Here is a 20,962-nt window from a genome sequence, read left to right as displayed (position 1 = left end):
ATCTCGTCACAGATCAGAACCTGATCACACCGATCTCATCACAGATCAGGATCTGATCACACCGATCTCATCACAGATCAGGAACTGATCACACCGATCTCATCACAGATCAGAACCTGATCACACCGATCTCATCACAGATCAGGATCTGATCACACCGATCTCATCACAGATCGGGACCTGATCACACCGATCTCATCACACCGATCAGAACCTGATCACACCGATCTCATCACAGATCAGGAACTGATCACACCGATCTCATCACAGATCAGGATCTGATCACACCGATCTCATCACAGATCAGAACCCGATCACACCGATCTCATCACAGATCAGGACCCGATCACACCGATCTCATCACAGATCAGGATCTGATCACACCGATCTCATCACAGATCAGAACCCGATCACACCGATCATCATCACAGATCAGAACCTGATCACACCGATCTCATCCCAGATCAGAATCTGATCACACCGATCTCATCACAGATCAGGATCTGATCACACCGATCATCATCACAGATCAGAACCTGATCACACCGATCTCATCACAGATCAGAACCCGATCACACCGATCTCATCACAGATCAGGATCTGATCACACCGATCTCATCACAGATCAGGACCTGATCACACCGATCTCATCACAGATCAGAACCTGATCACACCGATCATCATCACAGATCGGGACCTGATCACACCGATCTCATCACAGATCAGAACCCGATCACACCGATCTCATCACAGATCAGGATCTGATCACACCGATCATCATCACAGATCGGGACCTGATCACACCGATCTCATCACACCGATCAGAACCTGATCACACCGATCTCATCACAGATCAGAACCCGATCACACCGATCTCATCACAGATCAGGATCTGATCACACCGATCTCATCACAGATCAGGAACTGATCACACCGATCTCATCACAGATCAGAACCTGATCACACCGATCATCATCACAGATCGGGACCTGATCACACCGATCTCATCACACCGATCAGAACCTGATCACACCGATCTCATCACAGATCAGAACCCGATCACACCGATCTCATCACAGATCAGGACCCGATCACACCGATCTCATCACAGATCAGGATCTGATCACACCGATCTCATCACAGATCAGGAACTGATCACACCGATCTCATCACAGATCAGAACCTGATCACACCGATCTCATCACACCGATCAGAACCTGATCACACCGATCTCATCACAGATCAGAACCCGATCACACCGATCTCATCACAGATCAGGACCCGATCACACCGATCTCATCACAGATCAGGATCTGATCACACCGATCTCATCACAGATCAGGAACTGATCACACCGATCTCATCACAGATCAGGACCCGATCACACCGATCTCATCACAGATCAGGATCTGATCACACCGATCTCATCACAGATCAGGAACTGATCACACCGATCTCATCACAGATCAGGATCTGATCACACCGATCTCATCACAGATCAGGAACTGATCACACCGATCTCATCACAGATCAGAACCTGATCACACCGATCATCATCACAGATCGGGACCTGATCACACCGATCTCATCACACCGATCAGAACCTGATCACACCGATCTCATCACAGATCAGAACCCGATCACACCGATCTCATCACAGATCAGGACCCGATCACACCGATCTCATCACAGATCAGGACCCGATCACACCGATCTCATCACAGATCAGGATCTGATCACACCGATCTCATCACAGATCAGGAACTGATCACACCGATCTAATCACAGATCAGAACCCGATCACACCGATCTCATCACAGATCAGGACCTGATCACACCGATCTCATCACAGATCAGGACCTGATCACACCGATCTCATCACAGATCGGGACCTGATCACACCGATCTCATCACAGATCAGAACCTGATCACACCGATCATCATCACAGATCAGGATCTGATCACACCGATCTCATCACAGATCAGAACCTGATCACACCGATCTCATCCCAGATCAGAACCTGATCACACCGATCTCATCACAGATCAGGATCTGATCACACCGATCTCATCACAGATCGGGACCTGATCACACCGATCTCATCACAGATCAGAACCTGATCACACCGATCTCATCACAGATCAGAACCCGATCACACCGATCATCATCACAGATCAGGATCTGATCACACCGATCTCATCACAGATCAGAACCTGATCACACCGATCTCATCACAGATCAGGAACTGATCACACCGATCTCATCACAGATCAGAACCTGATCACACCGATCATCATCACAGATCAGAATCTGATCACACCGATCTCATCACAGATCAGAACCTGATCACACCGATCTCATCACAGATCAGAACCCGATCACACCGATCTCATTACAGATCAGAACCTGATCACACCGATCATCATCACAGATCAGGATCTGATCACACCGATCATCATCACAGATCAGAACCTGATCACACCGATCTCATCACAGATCAGAACCTGATCACACCGATCTCATCACAGATCAGGATCTGATCACACCGATCTCATCCCAGATCAGAACCTGATCACACCGATCTCATCACAGATCAGAACCCGATCACACCGATCATCATCACAGATCAGGATCTGATCACACCGATCTCATCACAGATCAGGAACTGATCACACCGATCATCATCACAGATCAGAATCTGATCACACCGATCTCATCACAGATCAGAACCTGATCACACCGATCTCATCACAGATCAGAACCCGATCACACCGATCTCATCACAGATCAGAACCTGATCACACCGATCATCATCACAGATCAGGATCTGATCACACCGATCATCATCACAGATCAGAACCTGATCACACCGATCTCATCACAGATCAGAACCTGATCACACCGATCTCATCACAGATCAGAACCTGATCACACCGATCATCATCACAGATCAGAACCTGATCACACCGATCATCATCACAGATCAGAACCTGATCACACCGATCAGAACCTGATCACACAGATCAGAACCTGATCACACCGATCTCATCACAGATCGGGACCCGATCACACCGATCTCATCACAGATCAGAACCTGATCACACCGATCTCATCACAGATCAGAACCTGATCACACCGATCATCATCACAGATCAGAACCTGATCACACCGATCAGAACCTGATCACACAGATCAGAACCTGATCACACCGATCTCATCACAGATCAGGACCCGATCACACCGATCTCATCACAGATCAGGATCTGATCACACCGATCTCATCACAGATCAGGAACTGATCACACCGATCTAATCACAGATCAGAACCTGATCACACCGATCTCATCACAGATCGGGACCTGATCACACCGATCTCATCACAGATCAGAACCTGATCACACCGATCATCATCACAGATCAGGATCTGATCACACCGATCTCATCACAGATCAGAACCTGATCACACCGATCTCATCACAGATCGGGACCCGATCACACCGATCTCATCACAGATCAGGACCCGATCACACCGATCTCATCACAGATCGGGACCCGATCACACCGATCTCATCACAGATCAGGACCCGATCACACCGATCTCATCACAGATCAGGATCTGATCACACCGATCTCATCCCAGATCAGAACCTGATCACACCGATCTCATCACAGATCAGGATCTGATCACACCGATCTCATCACAGATCAGAACCTGATCACACCGATCATCATCACAGATCAGGATCTGATCACACCGATCTCATCACAGATCAGAACCTGATCACACCGATCTCATCACAGATCGGGACCCGATCACACCGATCTCATCACAGATCAGGACCCGATCACACCGATCTCATCACAGATCAGGATCTGATCACACCGATCTCATCACAGATCAGGAACTGATCACACCGATCTAATCACAGATCAGAACCTGATCACACCGATCTCATCACAGATCGGGACCTGATCACACCGATCTCATCACAGATCAGAACCTGATCACACCGATCTCATCCCAGATCAGAACCTGATCACACCGATCTCATCACAGATCAGGATCTGATCACACCGATCTCATCACAGATCGGGACCTGATCACACCGATCTCATCACAGATCAGAACCTGATCACACCGATCTCATCACAGATCAGGATCTGATCACACCGATCTCATCACAGATCGGGACCTGATCACACCGATCTCATCACAGATCAGAACCTGATCACACCGATCTCATCACAGATCAGAACCCGATCACACCGATCATCATCACAGATCAGGATCTGATCACACCGATCTCATCACAGATCAGAACCTGATCACACCGATCTCATCACAGATCAGAACCTGATCACACCGATCATCATCACAGATCAGGATCTGATCACACCGATCTCATCACAGATCAGAACCTGATCACACCGATCTCATCACAGATCAGAACCTGATCACACCGATCATCATCGCTTCTCCCTTCCTGATCCTCCAACCTCCACGTGTCCACCAACAACACACCGCTCGGTTCCGGGTGACAGACGGACACGCCCCTCCACCTCCGCATTGGCCGGCAGGAATGACGCGCCGCCGCTGATTGGCCCCTGTGTGGCAATGATGCAATGGGGAACCCTCTGGACACATACAGGTGGATGGATGTTATTGTACAGGAGATCCGCCTGACACCCGGAAACTGGGAGCCCATAGACACAGCACAGGAGATGACAAGATCCCCCTTTATGTGGGGCGCACACTGACACCCCATTACCCAGGATGAGAAGAAGACCCCCTGTGTGCAGCTCACACCCCCAACAACATGACCCCCCCAGCCCTATGGATGACCCTTGTCCTGTACATCACACTGGGGCCACAGGTGAGATATTCTTACATTGATTTCTAGGATTATGTATGAGAATGTCACTGCTAAGGAGGGCCATACACCATACAATCTGATTGTACAATCTCCTCTAGACTGGTCCCACATTATACAGTATGATTTTACAGAACCCTGGTGGGAGAAAGGCTGAACTAGATCCATGGGACACAACCTGTGGCCCTAGTAATTGCTGTGTGGCCCTTGCAGACCCCAGATGTGGGAGTGAGAATACTGCCTTGCAAAGGGAGCTGTAATGTCAGTTATCAGTAATATATCCTTGGTCTCTGACCGTCTCTTCTATTACGTCTGTAGTCTCTGATCGTCTCTTCTAATATGTCTGTAGTCTCTGATCATCTCTTCTAGTATGTCTGTAGTCTCTGATCATCTCTTCTAGTATGTCTGTAGACTCTGATTGTCTCTTCTAGTATGTCTGCAGTCTTTTCTAGTATGTCCACTGTCTCTGATCATCTCATCTATTACGTCTGTAGTCTCTGATCGTCTCTTCTAGTATGTCTGTAGTCTTTTCTAGTATGGCCGCTCTCTCTGATCATCTCTGTAGTCTCTGACCATCTCATCTAGTATGTCTGTAGTCTCTGACCATCTCATCTAGTATGTCTTTAATTTTTGATCATCTCATCTAGTATGTCTGTAGTCTCTGACCATCGCTTCTAGTATGTCTGTAGTTCGCTGATCATCTCTTCTAGTATGTTTGCAGTCTTTTCTAGTATGTTCACACTCTCTGACCATCTTTTCTAGTATGTCTGTAGTCTCTTCTAGTATGTCTGTAGTCTCTTCTAGTATGTCTGTAGTCTCTGACCATCTCTTCTAGTATGTCCGCTGTCTCTGATCATCTCTTCTAGTATGTCTGTAGTCTCTGACCATCTCTTCTAGTATGTCTGCTGTCTCTGATCATCTCTTCTAGTATGTCTGCTGTCTCTGACCATCTCTTCTAGTATGTCTGTAGTCTCTTCTAGTATGTCTGCTGTCTCTGATCATCTCTTCTAGTATGTCTGCTGTCTCTGATCATCTCTTCTAGTATGTCTGTAGTCTCTGACCATATATGAAGCTGCAGACATACTAGAAGAGACAGTCATGAATTTACTTGGTGCTCATACTATATGGTTTTGGTGAATCTGAACAATCAGATAGTAATATGTATGATGGTGATTCTAAGAAGTGTTGTGATGATATCAGATCTGTTCTCTGACTGATACTTTCATACATCCGGCTCTGTAGTTTGCAGTTGTCTTTCTGCTTTTAAAGGACATCCTGGTGTTTGAGGAATTGTCCTTGGAAATATCTGTCCCTGGTAACATCCTTGGTTTTCAGGGCTGGCTGGATAAACCATAAAATGCTTGTAGATTTTACTTCAAATCAGTTTTTGTGTTTTTTATTTTTTATTTTATTTTTTTACTTTTTAATTTTGTGTGTCAGAATTGAAATCATAAATCAAAATGGGTTATTTTGTGTTCTGTGGTCATGTCGGTGTGTTGAGTGATGACCTCTATAACATCTAGATCAGCGGCTGTCAAATTTTGAGGTATGGGGGCCTCAACTGTGGTCCCTGGAAGCACTAAGGCTCCGTTCACACGTTGATGCTTTTTGCATTTTGCAGAAATGTAGGGCATTTTTTTTAGCATGGGTTCCTATGGAACATGTTCACATCACTGCTTTTTTGTGCCTCTGCGTTTTCGGAAAGGGTCGGGCCTTTTTTTCCTGCAAAATGCAGCATTTTGCATGTAATAGACTTCAATGAACCCGCATCCAAAACGCAAGTGCTGTGTTTTTACCGCAATTTTGCCTTTTGCGATTTGAGGTCTTAACCCCTTCCCCGCCCCCTAGTGTTAACCCCTTCACTGCCAGTGGCATTTTTATAGTAACATACCTCCCAACTGTCCCTGATTTGGAGCAATGTCCCTCATTCTCCTCATTTGTCCCTCATTTTGGTCTGATCTATACAGATGTATATAAAATGCACTTTTTATCTATCTAAAAGTGTTTTCCAGCACTAAACTTTCATCTGATTTCTAAATTGCTGCATTTGTAAATTCCAAAAGCCAATATAAAGGAATAGTAGTGGTAAAAAAAGCACTTGCGGGTTTAACCAATCTTATTTTTTTGTACAATTCTCCTTTAAGGGGGCGTGGCAAGGGGTGTGTCCTATGCCTGCATACTTTTGCTGATAGGTGTCCCTCATTCCCATCTCAGAAAGTTGGGAGGTATGTAGTAATCCAATGCATTTTTATAGCACTGATCGCTATAAAAATGCCAATGGTCCCAAAAATGTGTCCGAAGTGTCCGCCATAATGTCGCAGTACCGAAAAGAAATCGCTGATCGCCGGCATTACTAGTAAAACAAATATATTAATAAAAATGGCATAAAAATATCCCCTATTTTGTAAACTCTATAACTTTTCTGCAAACCAATGAATAAACGCTTATAGCGATTTTTTTTTTTTTAAGAAAAATATGTAGAAGAATACGTATCGGCCTAAACTGAGGAAAACATTTTTTTATATATATTTTTGGGGGATATTTATTATAGCAAAAAGTAAAAAATATTCATTTTTTTCAAAATTGTCGCTCTATTTTTGTTTATAGCGCAAAAACTAAAAACCACAGAGGTGATCAAATACCACCAAAAGAAAGCTCTATTTGTGGGGAAAAAAGGACGCCAATTTTGTTTGGGAGCCATGTCGCAAGACCGTGCAATTGTCAGTTAAAGCAACACAGTGCCGAATCGCAAAAAGTGCTCTGGTCTTTGACCAGCAATATGGTCCGGGGGTTAAGTGGTTAAGGCGTCAGCACACCAAGACCAAGATTTCATGATCCCAACTTTGTGGGAACAGTTTGGGGACGGCCCCTTCCTGTTCCAACATGACTGCGCACCAGTGCACAAAGCATGGGCCATAAAGACATGGATGAGCGAGTTTGGGGTGGAGGAACTTGACTGGCCTGCACAGAGTCCTGACCTAAACACCTATAGAACACCTTTGGGATGAATTAGAGTGCAGACAATATCAGTGCCTGACCTCACAAATGCGCTTCTGGAAGAATGGTCAAACATTCGCATAGACACCCTCCTAAACCTTGTGGACAGCCTTCCCAGAGGAGTTGAAGGTGTTATAGCTGCAAAGGGTGGGCCAACTCAATACTGAACCCTACAGACTAAGACTGGGATGCCAATAAAGTTCATGTGCATGTAAAGGCGGGCGTCCCAATATTTTTGGTAATATAGGCCCGGATTCACAGACAGCGGCGCACATTTATGCCGCCGTAGCGTATTTTCTTTACGCGACACCGACACATCGCAGAGAGGCAAGCATCAAATTCACAAAGCACTTTCTCCCAAAACTGCGCTGGGTTTCCTAGGCGTAAGCCGGCGTAGGTGGAAGTGGGTGTGAGCCATGTAAATGAGGCGTGATCCCATGCAAATGATGGGCCGAGCACCAGACAGATACGCATAACAAACGGCGCATGCGCCGTCCCGTGGACGTATCTCAGTGCGCATGCTCACAATCGCGTCGGAACAACTGCCTAAGATACGCCGGATCACTGCCTACGACGTGAAGGTAACCTACGCCTAGTAATATTTACGTCCAACCTAAACTACATAAAATACGCGGGCTTGAGTTTCCATGTCTTCTGCTGAGTTACACCTGCTTTATGGGGCTTAACTTTACGCCGGACGTACAACTTACGTGCACCAGTCGTAGCCTGCGTCGGGCGCATGTACGATCGTGAATCGGCGTATCTCCCTCCTTTGCATATTTGAATAGAAAATCCATGGGAGCGCCACATGCGTCCAGCGTAAATATGCGCCCACTGTACGCCGGCGTAGGCAAGTTACGTCGGTGGGATGAAGCCTGTTTTTAGGCGTATCTTAGTTTTGTGGGACCGGCGCACAGATAAGACGGCGCATATTTGCACTTACGCGGCGTATTTCGAGATATGTCGGCGCAAGTGCTTTGTGAATCTGGGCCATAGTGTATGTAATTGAACTGTGCATTTAGTTGTTTGTCCGGAGTTCAGCTTAAAAGCTGAAAACAAACCTGCTGCTTAGAGAAAATTATTAAATCCTGTAATAGGAGACTGTTAGATTCTAATCTGCGAGGCTCCAGGTTCCAGGACAAAGCCTGTGCTGTGAAAACGGAATTGATCGCACGCTGTGGGGTTCTGCCGAGCCCTCCTGAACGGAACATAGTCATCATGTCACATTTGGCACAGTGCAAATAATACTCCGCTCTTGGAAACACTCCTGTGTGAATCAATATTTGCAGTGAACAGGTGGATATCAGACATGGCTTCATCTGTGCACAGGAATCCACAGCTGCAGCTCGCCATATAAAAAGTCTACACACCCCTGTTTAACCCCTTCCATACCGGGCACTTATACACCTTCCCGCCCAGACCAATTTTTAGCTTTCAGCGCTGTTGCACTTTGAATGACAATTGCGCGGTCATGCTACACTGTACCCAAACTACATTTTTATCATTTTGTACCCACAAATAGAGCTTTCTTTTGGTGGTATTTGATCACCTCTGAGATTTGTATTTTCTGCAAAAAAAATAAAAAAAATGACCGAAAATTAAAAAAAAAAACGTTTTTTTTGCTTCTGTTATAAAACATTGTAAATAAGTACATTTTCTCCTTTTACTGACGGGCACTGATAAGGCGGCACTGATGGGCACCGATGAGGTGGCACTGATGTGGTGGCATTGATGGGCACTGATGGGCACTGATAGGCGGCACAGATAGGCGGCATGGATGGGCTTGGATAGGCGGCACGGATGGGCACGGATAGGTGGCACAGATGAGCACAGATAAGTGGCACGGATAGGCGGCATGGATGGGCACTGATAGGCGGCACGGATGGGCACTGATAGGCGGCATGGATGGGCACTGATAGGTGGCAACGGATGGGCATAGATGGGCACTATCGTATGTGTTGTACTAATGGATGCCAATCAGTGCCAAACAATGCCTGCCAATCAGTGATGCCCATTGTGGAAAAATTATTTTGTACCCTTCTCCTGACTGATACCTTTTAACAGCGAGATTCCTCTGATGATTTTGAAGCTCGCTGTGGAACATGCCTTTTGCTGTAGGATTCGACTAAGAAAATGTCAAGCAAGACCTACTAGAACAGTTGAACTTTATTTGGGGTTAATCAGAGACACTTTAAATGATGGCAGGTGTGTACTGACTGTAAATTAACATGAGTTTAAATACGATTGCTTAATTCTGAACACTGCTACACCCCCAGTTATAAGAGTGTGTGCACACTTATGCAACCACAATATTTTTGTTTTTGTTATTTTTACTTTATTTTTTTGGGGGTGTGGGGATGGGTTGGTGACCAGCCCCACTCACTTTCTGTCCTAAATGACAATATACTCTCTGTCTTATGGTGACCCTGCTCACTCACTTCTTATCCTAGGAGAACCACACTCGCTCACTTCCCATCCTAGGGTCACAATGCTTGCTCAGTTCCTGTCCTTGGTTGACAATGCTCACTTGCTTCCTGTCTTAGACCCCATTCACACCTTCGCGTTTTGTCGCATGTAGCGCGACGCGAACAAACGCCAGAGGGACGAAAAGCAATGAAAGTCAATGGGGATGGTTCACATCTGAACGCTGATGCGCCTGACGCGCATCGCCTGTAGTCAAAAGAAGTTCTGGACCCTTTTCTGTCGCGCAATACGCGCGATATGCGCGTATTTGAGCGTTTTTGGTTTTCCATTGAAATCAATGTAAAACGCCAGATACGCGCGTATTGCGCGACAACAAGCGTTTGCTACGGGCGTTTTGTCAATAGAACTTGTCGCCCATGCAGAAGATTTAAAAAATCTACCAACATAGCAACAAGTGATGAAAAGATGATAGTTTTTCCTATTGGCTAAAAAAAAAACGTCTAAGTACAAAAACGTCGGACAACGCTGTATGCAAACACGCATATTAGCATGAATACGCGCGAAAAAAACGCCTAAAAAAAACGCCGGAAAACGACGCTATTGCCTACGCCTAGGTGTGAATGCAGCCTTAGAGTGACCCTGCTCACTTCCTTTCCTAGGGTGACCATGCTTACTCACTTCCTGTCCTAGCAAGACTCTGCTCACTTACTTCCTGTCTTAGGGTGTTCACAAACTCTTAGTTCCTGTCCTAGGGTGACCACGCTCACTCAGTTCCTGTCTTAGGGTGACCACGCCCACTCGGTTCCTGTCCTAGGGTGACCACGCCCACTCAGTTCCTGTCCTAGGGTGACCACGCTCACTTAGTTCCTGTCCTAGGGTGACCACGCTCACTCAGTTCCTGTCCTAGGGTGACCACGCTCACTTAGTTCCTGTCCTAGGGTGACCACGCTCACTCAGTTCCTGTCCTAGGGTGACCATGCTTAATTTCTGTCCTAGGGTGACCACGCTCACTCACTTCCTGTACTAGGGTGACCATGCTTAATTTCTGACCTAGGGTGACCACGCTCACTCAATTCCTGTACTAGGGTGACCATGCTTAATTTCTGTCCTAGGGTGACCAAGTTCACTCAGTTCCTGCCCTAGGGTCACCACACTCCCTCATTTCCTGTCTTAGGGTGGCCATGCTTACTTCCTGTCCTAGGGTTACCAGGCTGTAGCAGCCTGAGGAGAACTAGACAGGATTGATAACATGGTCTGAGATAACAGAGCCAAGGAAGTTAGGAGCTCACTGGGTTTCTGGCAGGATCAATGTGTATTCTTCACACACATATAATAAAATATTTTGAATGGTATATTTAACAGACCAAAGGGAAATGAATAAGAGAAGTTCATAGTCAGGTGGACACACAGTGTAAGGCCACCATTCATGACTGTCAGTGTTTTGCTGGAACTGGACAATGGCCAGAAAACTGGTCCCTGCACATGATTGCCGTGTCCCTCATGGTCCTCCTGTGTGTGACTTTGGAATGTTCCGGACACTGCCATTCATTTTTCCTCCTGTGTGGGACAATAGCCTGGTCCCTGATGTCAGCAGCAGGTACCAGGTGGGGTCTTTTCAGGAAAGAGACATGGTAACTTCTTGTCATCAAGCCGGGGGGGTCCTGTCATGTCATGTGTGTGGCAGCAGTTCAGTGTGACGTGATGCTCCGTGTCATGTGCCCCCAGCCTGTGTGTTCCATTGTTTGAGGTAACAGCAATAATCCACCCGCAGTGTAAACATAGGAGCAGCCAGGCATGTGAACCCTCTGCTGTGTACACTCAGAGGACTTCGTAAAGATGAGACAATCCTGTACTAGCGTCCTTATTCACACGGGGCCTATTACAGCGTACAGCCGTGTGAGGGCCGTGTTTACCCACAGGGGGATATACAGGTGTTCTGTGCATTCTTGTGCAGGCAGCCATTTCTGTCAGTTGGGATACAGTGGATGCATGGACACAGCTGCTGCTCCTAATATGACATGCGTGTGCGTGCACGGCCCCGAGCGCAGACAGTGTGCATGGATGTCAGATTGGGAACGGCGGCTGTGTCTATGAATCCACTGCGTCCCAATTGACATGAGGACTGTCTGCACAGGGATATAGGGAATATCTGTGCATTCCTGTTCAGGTAAACACGGCCCTCGCACGGTCATACATCGTAGTATTTTTCTGACCTCTCTGTGAAAATCGCTATTCATTTCGTCGACTAAAATGACTAAAACATTTTAGTCGACTAAATGAATTCTATTTTAGTCGACTAAAATACGACTAAAACAATTGAGATGACTAAAATACGACTAAAACTAAAATGGAATTTTAGTCAAAAGGCTAATGCCGCATACACACGACTGTTTTTCATGTCATGGAGAAAAACAACGTTTTTCTAGACGTGATTCCTCTCAAGCAGGCCTTTCATACACACAATCGTAATAGAAAATGCTTGAGCAAAGCGCGGTGACATACAACACACACGACGGCACTATAAAGGGAAAGCTCCATTCTAATGGCGCCACCCTTTGGGCTGATTATGCTAATTTCCCGTCTCATAACTTGCTTCTGTGCATGCACGTTTTTTTCCCCGTCGTTAAAGCGTACACACGACGACGATGTGAAAAATTAGAAAAATGCTCAGGAGCCTACACACGACCGTTTTTAACGACCAATTTAAAAAATTGCATTTTTCTCGTAAGACTAATGCCGCGTACACACGACCGTTTTTCATGACGAGAAAAATTAAATTTTTTTAATTGGTCATGAAAAACGGTCGTGTGTAGGCTCCAGAGCATTTTTCATCGCCGAGAAAAATGCCCGTTAAAAATTTTTGCATGCTAATCTCACGTCGAATCTGATGAGTTTACTAAAGTCACGAAAATTCTCGTACGGCAGAATAAAAAATCGGAAGTGATGTCATGTGTTGTAATGCATTTGTATTGCATTTTCGAATGACAGCTGTACTGATTAACCATTTAAGGACCGCCTCCTGCATACGTCTGCAGGAAGGCACAGCTGGGCACAAGCACGTACAGGTACGTCCTCTTTAAGTGCCCAGTCGTGCGTTGGGGCGAAGCTCCGTGACTGTGACCGCGGGACCCGCGGACCCGATCGCCGCTGGAGTCCCGCGATCAGTCCCTGGAGCTGAAGAACGGGGAGAGCTGTGTGTAAACATAGCTTCCCCGTTCTTCACTGTGGCGCCGTCATTGATCGTGTGATCCCTTTTATAGGGAAACACAATCAATGACGTCACACCTACAGCCACACCCCCCTACAGTTAGAAACACAAACGAGGTCACACTTAACCCCTTCAGCGCCCCCTTGTGGTTAACTCCCAAACGGCAATTGTCATTTTCACAGTAAACAATGCTTTTTTAATGCATTTTTTGCTGTGAAAATGACAATGGTCCCAAAAATGTGTCAAAATTGTCCCAAGTGTCCGCCATAAAAATGCAATAAAACTATCCCCTATTTTGTAAACGCTATAAATTTTGCGCAAACCAATCAATAAACGCTTATTGCGATTTTTTTTTTTCTCCAAAAATAGATAGAAGAATACGTATCGGCCTAAACTGAGGAACAAAATTTTTTTTTTTATATATTTTTGGGGGATATTTATTATAGCAAAAAGTAAAAAAATATTGCATTTTTTTCAAAATTGTCCTATTTTTGTTTATAGCGCAAAAAATAAAAACCGCAGAGGTGATCAAATACCACCAAAAGAAAGCTCTATTTGTGGGGAAAAAAGGACGCCAATTTTGTTTGGGAGCCACGTCGCACGACCGCGCAATTGTCAGTTAAAGCGACGCAGTGCCGAATCGCAAAAACTGGCCAGGTCCTTTAGCTGCCTAAAGGTCCGGGTCTTAAGTGGTTAAAAGAAAATCGTACGATCTGGCATTGTACGGAAAAAAATCCTGTGCATGTCCGATAGAATAAAATCGGATGAACTGTCCTGATCGGCTCTCGAAAGCTCAGTACTAACGATCCGATTATCGTACGATCGTTTCGAAAGCGGCGTTTTCGTACGATTTTCGGATCGTGTGTAGGGGGCTTAAGACTAAAACTGTATCGAAATTTGCTGCCAAAATGAACACAGGTGGAAATGCTATATCCCAGGCTGTCGTGTAAATCCACGTTTTTGAGTACTTTTGGAGTCTCTGACTTGGAATACAGGAGAATAAATCCGACACTGCGGCAGCCAGAGAGAGCCAGGCAACCAGCAGCTTCAGTATAAGATCAGCAATTATGGGATGTTTCTTTCAGTGCAGGCCTCCTTTAACGGATCTGTTACCCAGAGTAACCAATCGGGTTTCATCCGTCCAGGGGCAGAAAAACGTTGATTTAGTAGCGGGTAAGTGAATGTTGTATGTGCACGGTGTCACTCCTCTTACATGGTATCCCGATGTCTCCTCTCTTATAGTGTGATGCCGGGGCCTCCGTCTCCCTCCCAGAATCCCTCCTCTTCGTTTCCACGCTGGACGGGAGTTTGCACGCGGTCAGTAAGAAGACTGGAGATGTGATTTGGACTCTGAGAGATGGTGAGTCGTCTGACTGTCCACACTTACCTGTTCCGAGATGAAAGCTCACCTTACAATCTGATTGTGCAATCTGCTTTAGATCTACCAATATGTAATGTAAGGACCTATCCGACTGGATACAGATTGGATGGATAGTTTAGTTTGGTTCCCATATTACAGGAAATCTCATGGTCAGATTGTAACGTATATGGTTAGCCTAAGCCTTTTCGGCTCACAGGGGCTGGTAACCTGGCCAGTATACAATCAGATTGTACAGTCTGTACAGATATGCTAGAAGCAATCCATGTGTTTGTATTCAGTCAGGCAGGCCTTTGCACTACATAGTTGATGATGAATCTAAAGCTCACCACACACCTCAGGCCTGCCTGATTGGATAGTTCAGGTCCTCATATTACATAGTTTTTGTAAATCTCTACAGTTGATTGTACAGAGATTGTATGGTGAACCTAAAGGAGATTGTACAGATTGTATCCTCTATGGTTATCTTTATGGTCACCCGGGGCTGGTGCAAGGATTTTTGACAACCTAGGCGAAACCTCATTTTATCGTCCTCTTGGCTCCACCCCTGACCCCACCCCCTTTGCCATGCCCATGTTTACCCCACCTTTTTAATGAAGCACCAATCAAATGCAGCCTCACCAGCGCCCATTAATGCAGCCTCACCAACACCCATTAATGCAGCCTCACCAGCGCCCAACACATGCAGCCTCAGCAGCGCCCATCAAATGCAGCCTCAGCAGCGCCCATCAAATGCAGCCTCAGCAGCGCCCATCAAATGCAGCCTCAGCAGCGCCCATCAAATGCAGCCTCAGCAGCGCTCATCAAATGCAGCCTCAGCAGCGCTCATCAAATGCAGCCTCAGCAGCGCTCATCAAATGCAGCCTCAGCAGCGCCCATCAAATGCAGCCTCAGCAGCGCCCATCAAATGCAGCCTCAGCAGCGCCCATCAAATGCAGCCTGACCAGCGCCCACCAAATGCAGCCTCACCAGTTCCCACCAAATGCAGCCTCACCAGTGCCCATCAAATGCAGCCTCAGCAGCGCCCATCAAATGCAGCCTCAGCAGCGCCCATCAAATGCAGCCTCAGCAGCGCCCATCAAATGCAGCCTCAGCAGCGCCCATCAAATGCAGCCTCAGCAGCGCCCATCAAATGCAGCCTCAGCAGCGCCCATCAAATGCAGCCTCACCAGTTCCCACCAAATGCAGCCTCACCAGTTCCCACCAAATGCAGCCTCACCAGTTCCCACCAAATGCAGCCTCACCAGTTCCCACCAAATGCAGCCTCAGCAGCGCCCATCAAATGCAGCCTCAGCAGCGCCCATCAAATGCAGCATCAGCAGCGCCCATCAAATGCAGCATCAGCAGCGCCCATCAAATGCAGCCTCAGCAGCGCCCATCAAATGCAGCCTCAGCAGCGCCCATCAAATGCAGCCTCAGCAGCGCCCATCAAATGCAGCCTCACCAGTTCCCACCAAATGCAGCCTCACCAGTTCCCACCAAATGCAGCCTCACCAGTTCCCACCAAATGCAGCCTCACCAGTTCCCACCAAATGCAGCCTCACCAGCGCCCATCAAATGCAGCCTCACCAGTTCCCACCAAATGCAGCCTCACCAGTTCCCACCAAATGCAGCCTCAGCAGCGCCCATCAAATGCAGCCTCAGCAGCGCCCATCAAATACAGCCTCAGCAGCGCTCATCAATGCAGCCTCACCAGTGCCCATCAATGAATGTTTGCTTCCATTCATTCGGGACATGGTTCTCCGCCGCCGCTGCGGCTCTGACACTATGTATGAACGGAGCGGCGGCTGCCTGCTGATGCCGAGACTTAGTTGCTTGCTGCAGAGAGAAGAGAGTAGGAACACCAGTGGCCAGGCGCCCCTTGGCAGCAGTGCGCCCTAGGCGGCTTCCTAGTTTGCCTAGTGGTAGCACCGGCCCTGTGGGTCACCATACACAATACAATCTGTGCACATCCAACTTTAAATTTACCATAACTATGTAATATGAGCACCTATCCAATCAATCTGTTATCCAGCCAGGCTTGTAGGAGGCCAGATGTGGCTCAGGGGCCTTCGTTTGTAGCCCCCTGTTAGGTATAGAAGTGGTTCTATGATCTGGGTTTGTAGCAGGTCTTGCTATAAGGTGCAAATCTGCATACTCCAGCATTATTGAAGATACCTCCTACTGTGACCTCATCCAGCTAGGACAGGTGCAGTCACTGCTCAGCCAACACCGGCATCTCCGCTGCCACTTCTTCAGCATCCTGCAAGGCTCCTCCTTGGCCATTGGATAGCCATTAATGATGTAATTACTGCACATAGGTGAGCAATGAATGTGCTGTGTACATAGAAAAGAAAAGGCTGCTGGGAGCCGGGGTAAGGAAACAATACACGTTCTCTAACTCATAGAGATCTTTTATTGCAGGATTTGAGTTCCGCATTACATTTCTTCACATATCAATAAATTGGGTTTTACAATACATCACATTCGTCTTACAAGATCACGTGCAATAAGACTTGAATGCCAAGAGTCAGTACCGACAATGTGAAGTGTCAAGGTGAATAATACCATCATTGTACTACACAGGTGTGAGTGTAGAGCAACCGGAAAGGAAATGATGGGGGGAATCAATGGCTAGTAAAGACCTTGGGCTAGATTCAGAAAGAATTTACGCCGGCGTATCTATTGATACGCCGCGTAAATTCAAAGCTGCGCCGGCGTATCTTCTTTCTGTATTCAGAAAGCAAGATACGCCGAAATTAGGCTAAGATTCGACTGGCGTAAGTCTCTTACGCCGTCGTATCTTAGGGTGCATATTTACGCTGGCCGCTAGGTGGCGCTGCCGTCGATTTCAGCGTAGAATATGCAAATGAGCTGGTTATGCCGATTCAGAAACGTACGTGCGCCCGGCGGATTTTTTTACGTCGTTTGCGTAAGGGTCCTTTCACACGGAGCGGACCGTTTTTGTGTCCGCTCCGTGTGTGTCCGTCGGCTCAGCGGGGATCATCCGTAATCCCCGCTGAGATGTCCGCGGACAGGGCGGTCCCCGCACACTGTGCAGAGACCGCCCTGTCTTTCCTCCGCTCTCCCCTATGGGGAATCGGATGAATACGGACTGTCTGTCCGTATTCATCCGATCCGATCCGCCGGACGGAAGAAAAATAGGGTTTTCTTCCGTCCGAAAAACCGGGTCCTGACAGATGCGGATCTTTGCGGACGTTAGCAGATGCTCCATCCGCTAACGGCCGCGATCCCATAGGGATGCATTACAAGTCCGTAAACGGACGAACGGTCCGCACATGTGAAAGGGGCCTAAGGCTTTTTCCGGCGTAATGTTACTCCTGCTATATGAGGCATAGCCAATGTTAAGTATGGACGTCGTTTCTGCGTCAAATTTTAAAAATTTTACGTCGTTTGTGTAAGTCGTTCACGAATAGGGCTTTGCGAAAGCATTGACTATTTGCGACTTGATTAGGAGCATGCGCACTGGGATACATTCACGGCCGGCGCATGTGCTGTTCGTGAGAAACGTCATTTACGAGGGGTCATGTTTTATTTGCATAAAACACGCCCACCTCTTCATTGAATTCGGCGCGCTTACGCCGGCAGATTTACGCTATGCTGCCGCAACTTACGGAGCAAGTGCTTTGTGAATACTGCACTTGCCTCTCTAAATTGCGGCGGCGTAGCGTAAATAACATACGCTACGCCCGCACAAATTTACGTCCCCCTACCTGAATCTAGCCCCTTGTATATAAACCGGCTATAAAAGGAGAAAAAGACACTAGGGGTGAAGAGAAGATGTGAGGAAAGTAAAAAAGAAGGTAGAGATAGTTTCAATGGGGTGAGGAAGACCTCTTTTCACACAGTTGTGAACTTTACCGCCCATCTGAAAAGCGATCCATGGTGGATGAGCAGCAGTTTGCAGATGGACGTTCAGGTGGTGATACTGCCACCTTCTGAATGCCTGTTTTTTTTTTTTTTTTTTTTTTTTTTTTATTATTCCAAGGGAGATTTTATATTGAAATAATGTGCCACAACCATGTCTCATGTGCCTACCAAACACGACATGCTGAGTTAAATTTGCCAAACTATGAAGCATCAAGGCGGTGCGAACGGATCTGAGCAGCTGCTGTGTATATTTGTAGGTACTGTATTTTACCGGGGTACAAGACGACCTTTTGGATGCAAAAAAATGCATCCAAAGTCGGGGGTCGTCTTATACGCCGGTACCTGTCTCCGTCAGGCTGCGGGCATCCATGATTTAAAGGCCGCGCCTCCTCCTGAGACAGTTCCGTGATAGGCGGAACACAAATTTTCCCAGCAGGGCCTCTGTTCAGTGTTCCGCCTATCACAGATGCACTCTCATCCTCGGACGAGAGGACATCTGTGATAGGCGGAACACTGAACAGAGACCCTGCTGGGAAAATTTGTGTTCCGCCTATCACAGGACAGTCTGAGGAGGAGGCGCGGCTTTTGAATCATGGATGCCCGCAGCCTGGAAGCCAGAATCTGCAAAAAAATAAGGTAGGGAGATTGTCTTGGCCGGCACAGTGGGGGCAAGTGATGGCACAGTGGGGGGCAAGTGATGGCACAGTGGGGGCAAGTGATGGCACAGTGAGGGCAAGTGATGGCACAGTGGAGGCATGTAATGTAATGTAATGGCACAGTGGAGGCATGTAATGTAATGTAATGGCACAGTGGAGGCATGTAATGTGATGGCACAGTGGAGGCATGTGGTGGCACAGTGGAGGCATGTAATGTAATGTGATGGCACAGTGAGGCATGTTATGTAATGGCACAGTGAGGCATGTAATGTAATGTAATGGCACAGTGGAGGCATGTAATATAATGGCACAGTGGAGGCATGTAATATAATGGCACAGTGGAGGCATGTGGTGGCACAGTGGAGGCATGTAATGTAATGGCACAGTGAGGCATGTAATGTAATGGCACAGTGAGGCATGTAATGTAATGGCACAGTGAGGCATTTAATGTAATGGCATAGTGAGATTTGAAAAAAGCCTGTTTCTGTCAGCGGTTGTTCCTGTCAGCGGTTGTTCCGGCTACCCCTCAGCTTCAAGAAAGACTAGTAAGAAGGGGGTCGTCTTATATGGCGAGTATATCCCAAAACCAACATTTTTCATGGAAAAATAGGGGGTCATCTTATACGCCCAGTCGTCTTATACGCCGGAAAATACGGTAGGTGGTGGGGCGGTAAGGTCACGTTTACACCTGAGCATTTTGGAGCTCAAAGCTCAAAAAAAAACTCAACATCAGAAATCGCATACTTTTCCCATGTTTTAGTTCACACCGGAGCATAGGGATGCTTGAATCTCGAAAAAGTACACAAGTTTTTTTTCGGGCTACAAGCTTCAGGTGTTTTTGGCTCCATTAGGCTTCAGTGGGAAGGCCCTAGTAACTAGCTTTCCATTGGCCAAAAAATGATTTAAATTAGAAATGCTCAAGCAAAAAAGCTAAACCGCTTGTACAAACGCTCAAAACAAGCCTGTATAAATGACCGAGGACGCTCCGGTCAAGTGTGAATGCAACAAAATTCTACAATTTGAATTAGCTGGGGGCTGGGACAGATGTATCCACCCCCCTCCCACTCCTGGCGGGATTTACCCCTTTTCTCTGCCTATAGCAGGGGTCTCCAAACATTCTAAACAAAGGGCCGGTTTATTGTCCTTCAGACTCTTGGAGGGTCGGACTTTGGCCAGCGGGGGGGGGCTGGAAATTTTCAGTGGGACTAAACATCTGGTATTGGGGGGAGGAATAGTGCCCCAACGTTAGTATCATAGGGAGGAATAGTGCCCCATTAGTGGTGTCAGTGGGAGAAATGGTGCTTTACTGTCGGTGTCAGATAGCAGAATAGTGTCTTGTATCAGTGGGAGGGATAGTGCCCCAAGGGCCAGATAAAAGCAAGCAAAGGGCCGTATCCGGCCCTCGGGCCGCAGTTTGGAGACCACTGGCCTATAGCAATGCAAGGCATTTCATTAGACTGGGACCTTTAGAGATTCACTTGCAAAACCGACAAGCAGCAGACGTGACTCATAAAGCATCTAATCCGGTTGGCTACACTTGTCATAAACTCCTTTCAC

The 20,962-nt window shown here is 47.0% G+C and overlaps 1 protein-coding gene across 1 annotated transcript in view; it reads left to right on the top strand.

The window, feature by feature from the left end:
- The first annotated feature begins 4,607 nt into the window (after positions 1-4,607).
- The window catches only part of ERN2 (endoplasmic reticulum to nucleus signaling 2), a 66,732-nt gene continuing 50,377 nt past the window's right edge, over positions 4,608-20,962 (top strand). The window contains exons 1-2 of the mRNA XM_040356534.1: positions 4,608-4,875; positions 14,744-14,861. Coding sequence (XP_040212468.1) covers positions 4,819-4,875; positions 14,744-14,861 — 175 coding nt within the window. The 5' untranslated portion in view covers positions 4,608-4,818. The remainder of the gene's footprint in view (positions 4,876-14,743; positions 14,862-20,962) is intronic.

This window comes from Rana temporaria, chromosome 6 (genome assembly GCF_905171775.1).
Source record: "Rana temporaria chromosome 6, aRanTem1.1, whole genome shotgun sequence".
Classification (NCBI taxonomy): domain Eukaryota; kingdom Metazoa; phylum Chordata; class Amphibia; order Anura; family Ranidae; genus Rana; species Rana temporaria.
The sequence above is the reverse complement of the archived record's forward strand: the minus strand, read 5'-3'. Positions and strand labels throughout refer to the sequence as shown.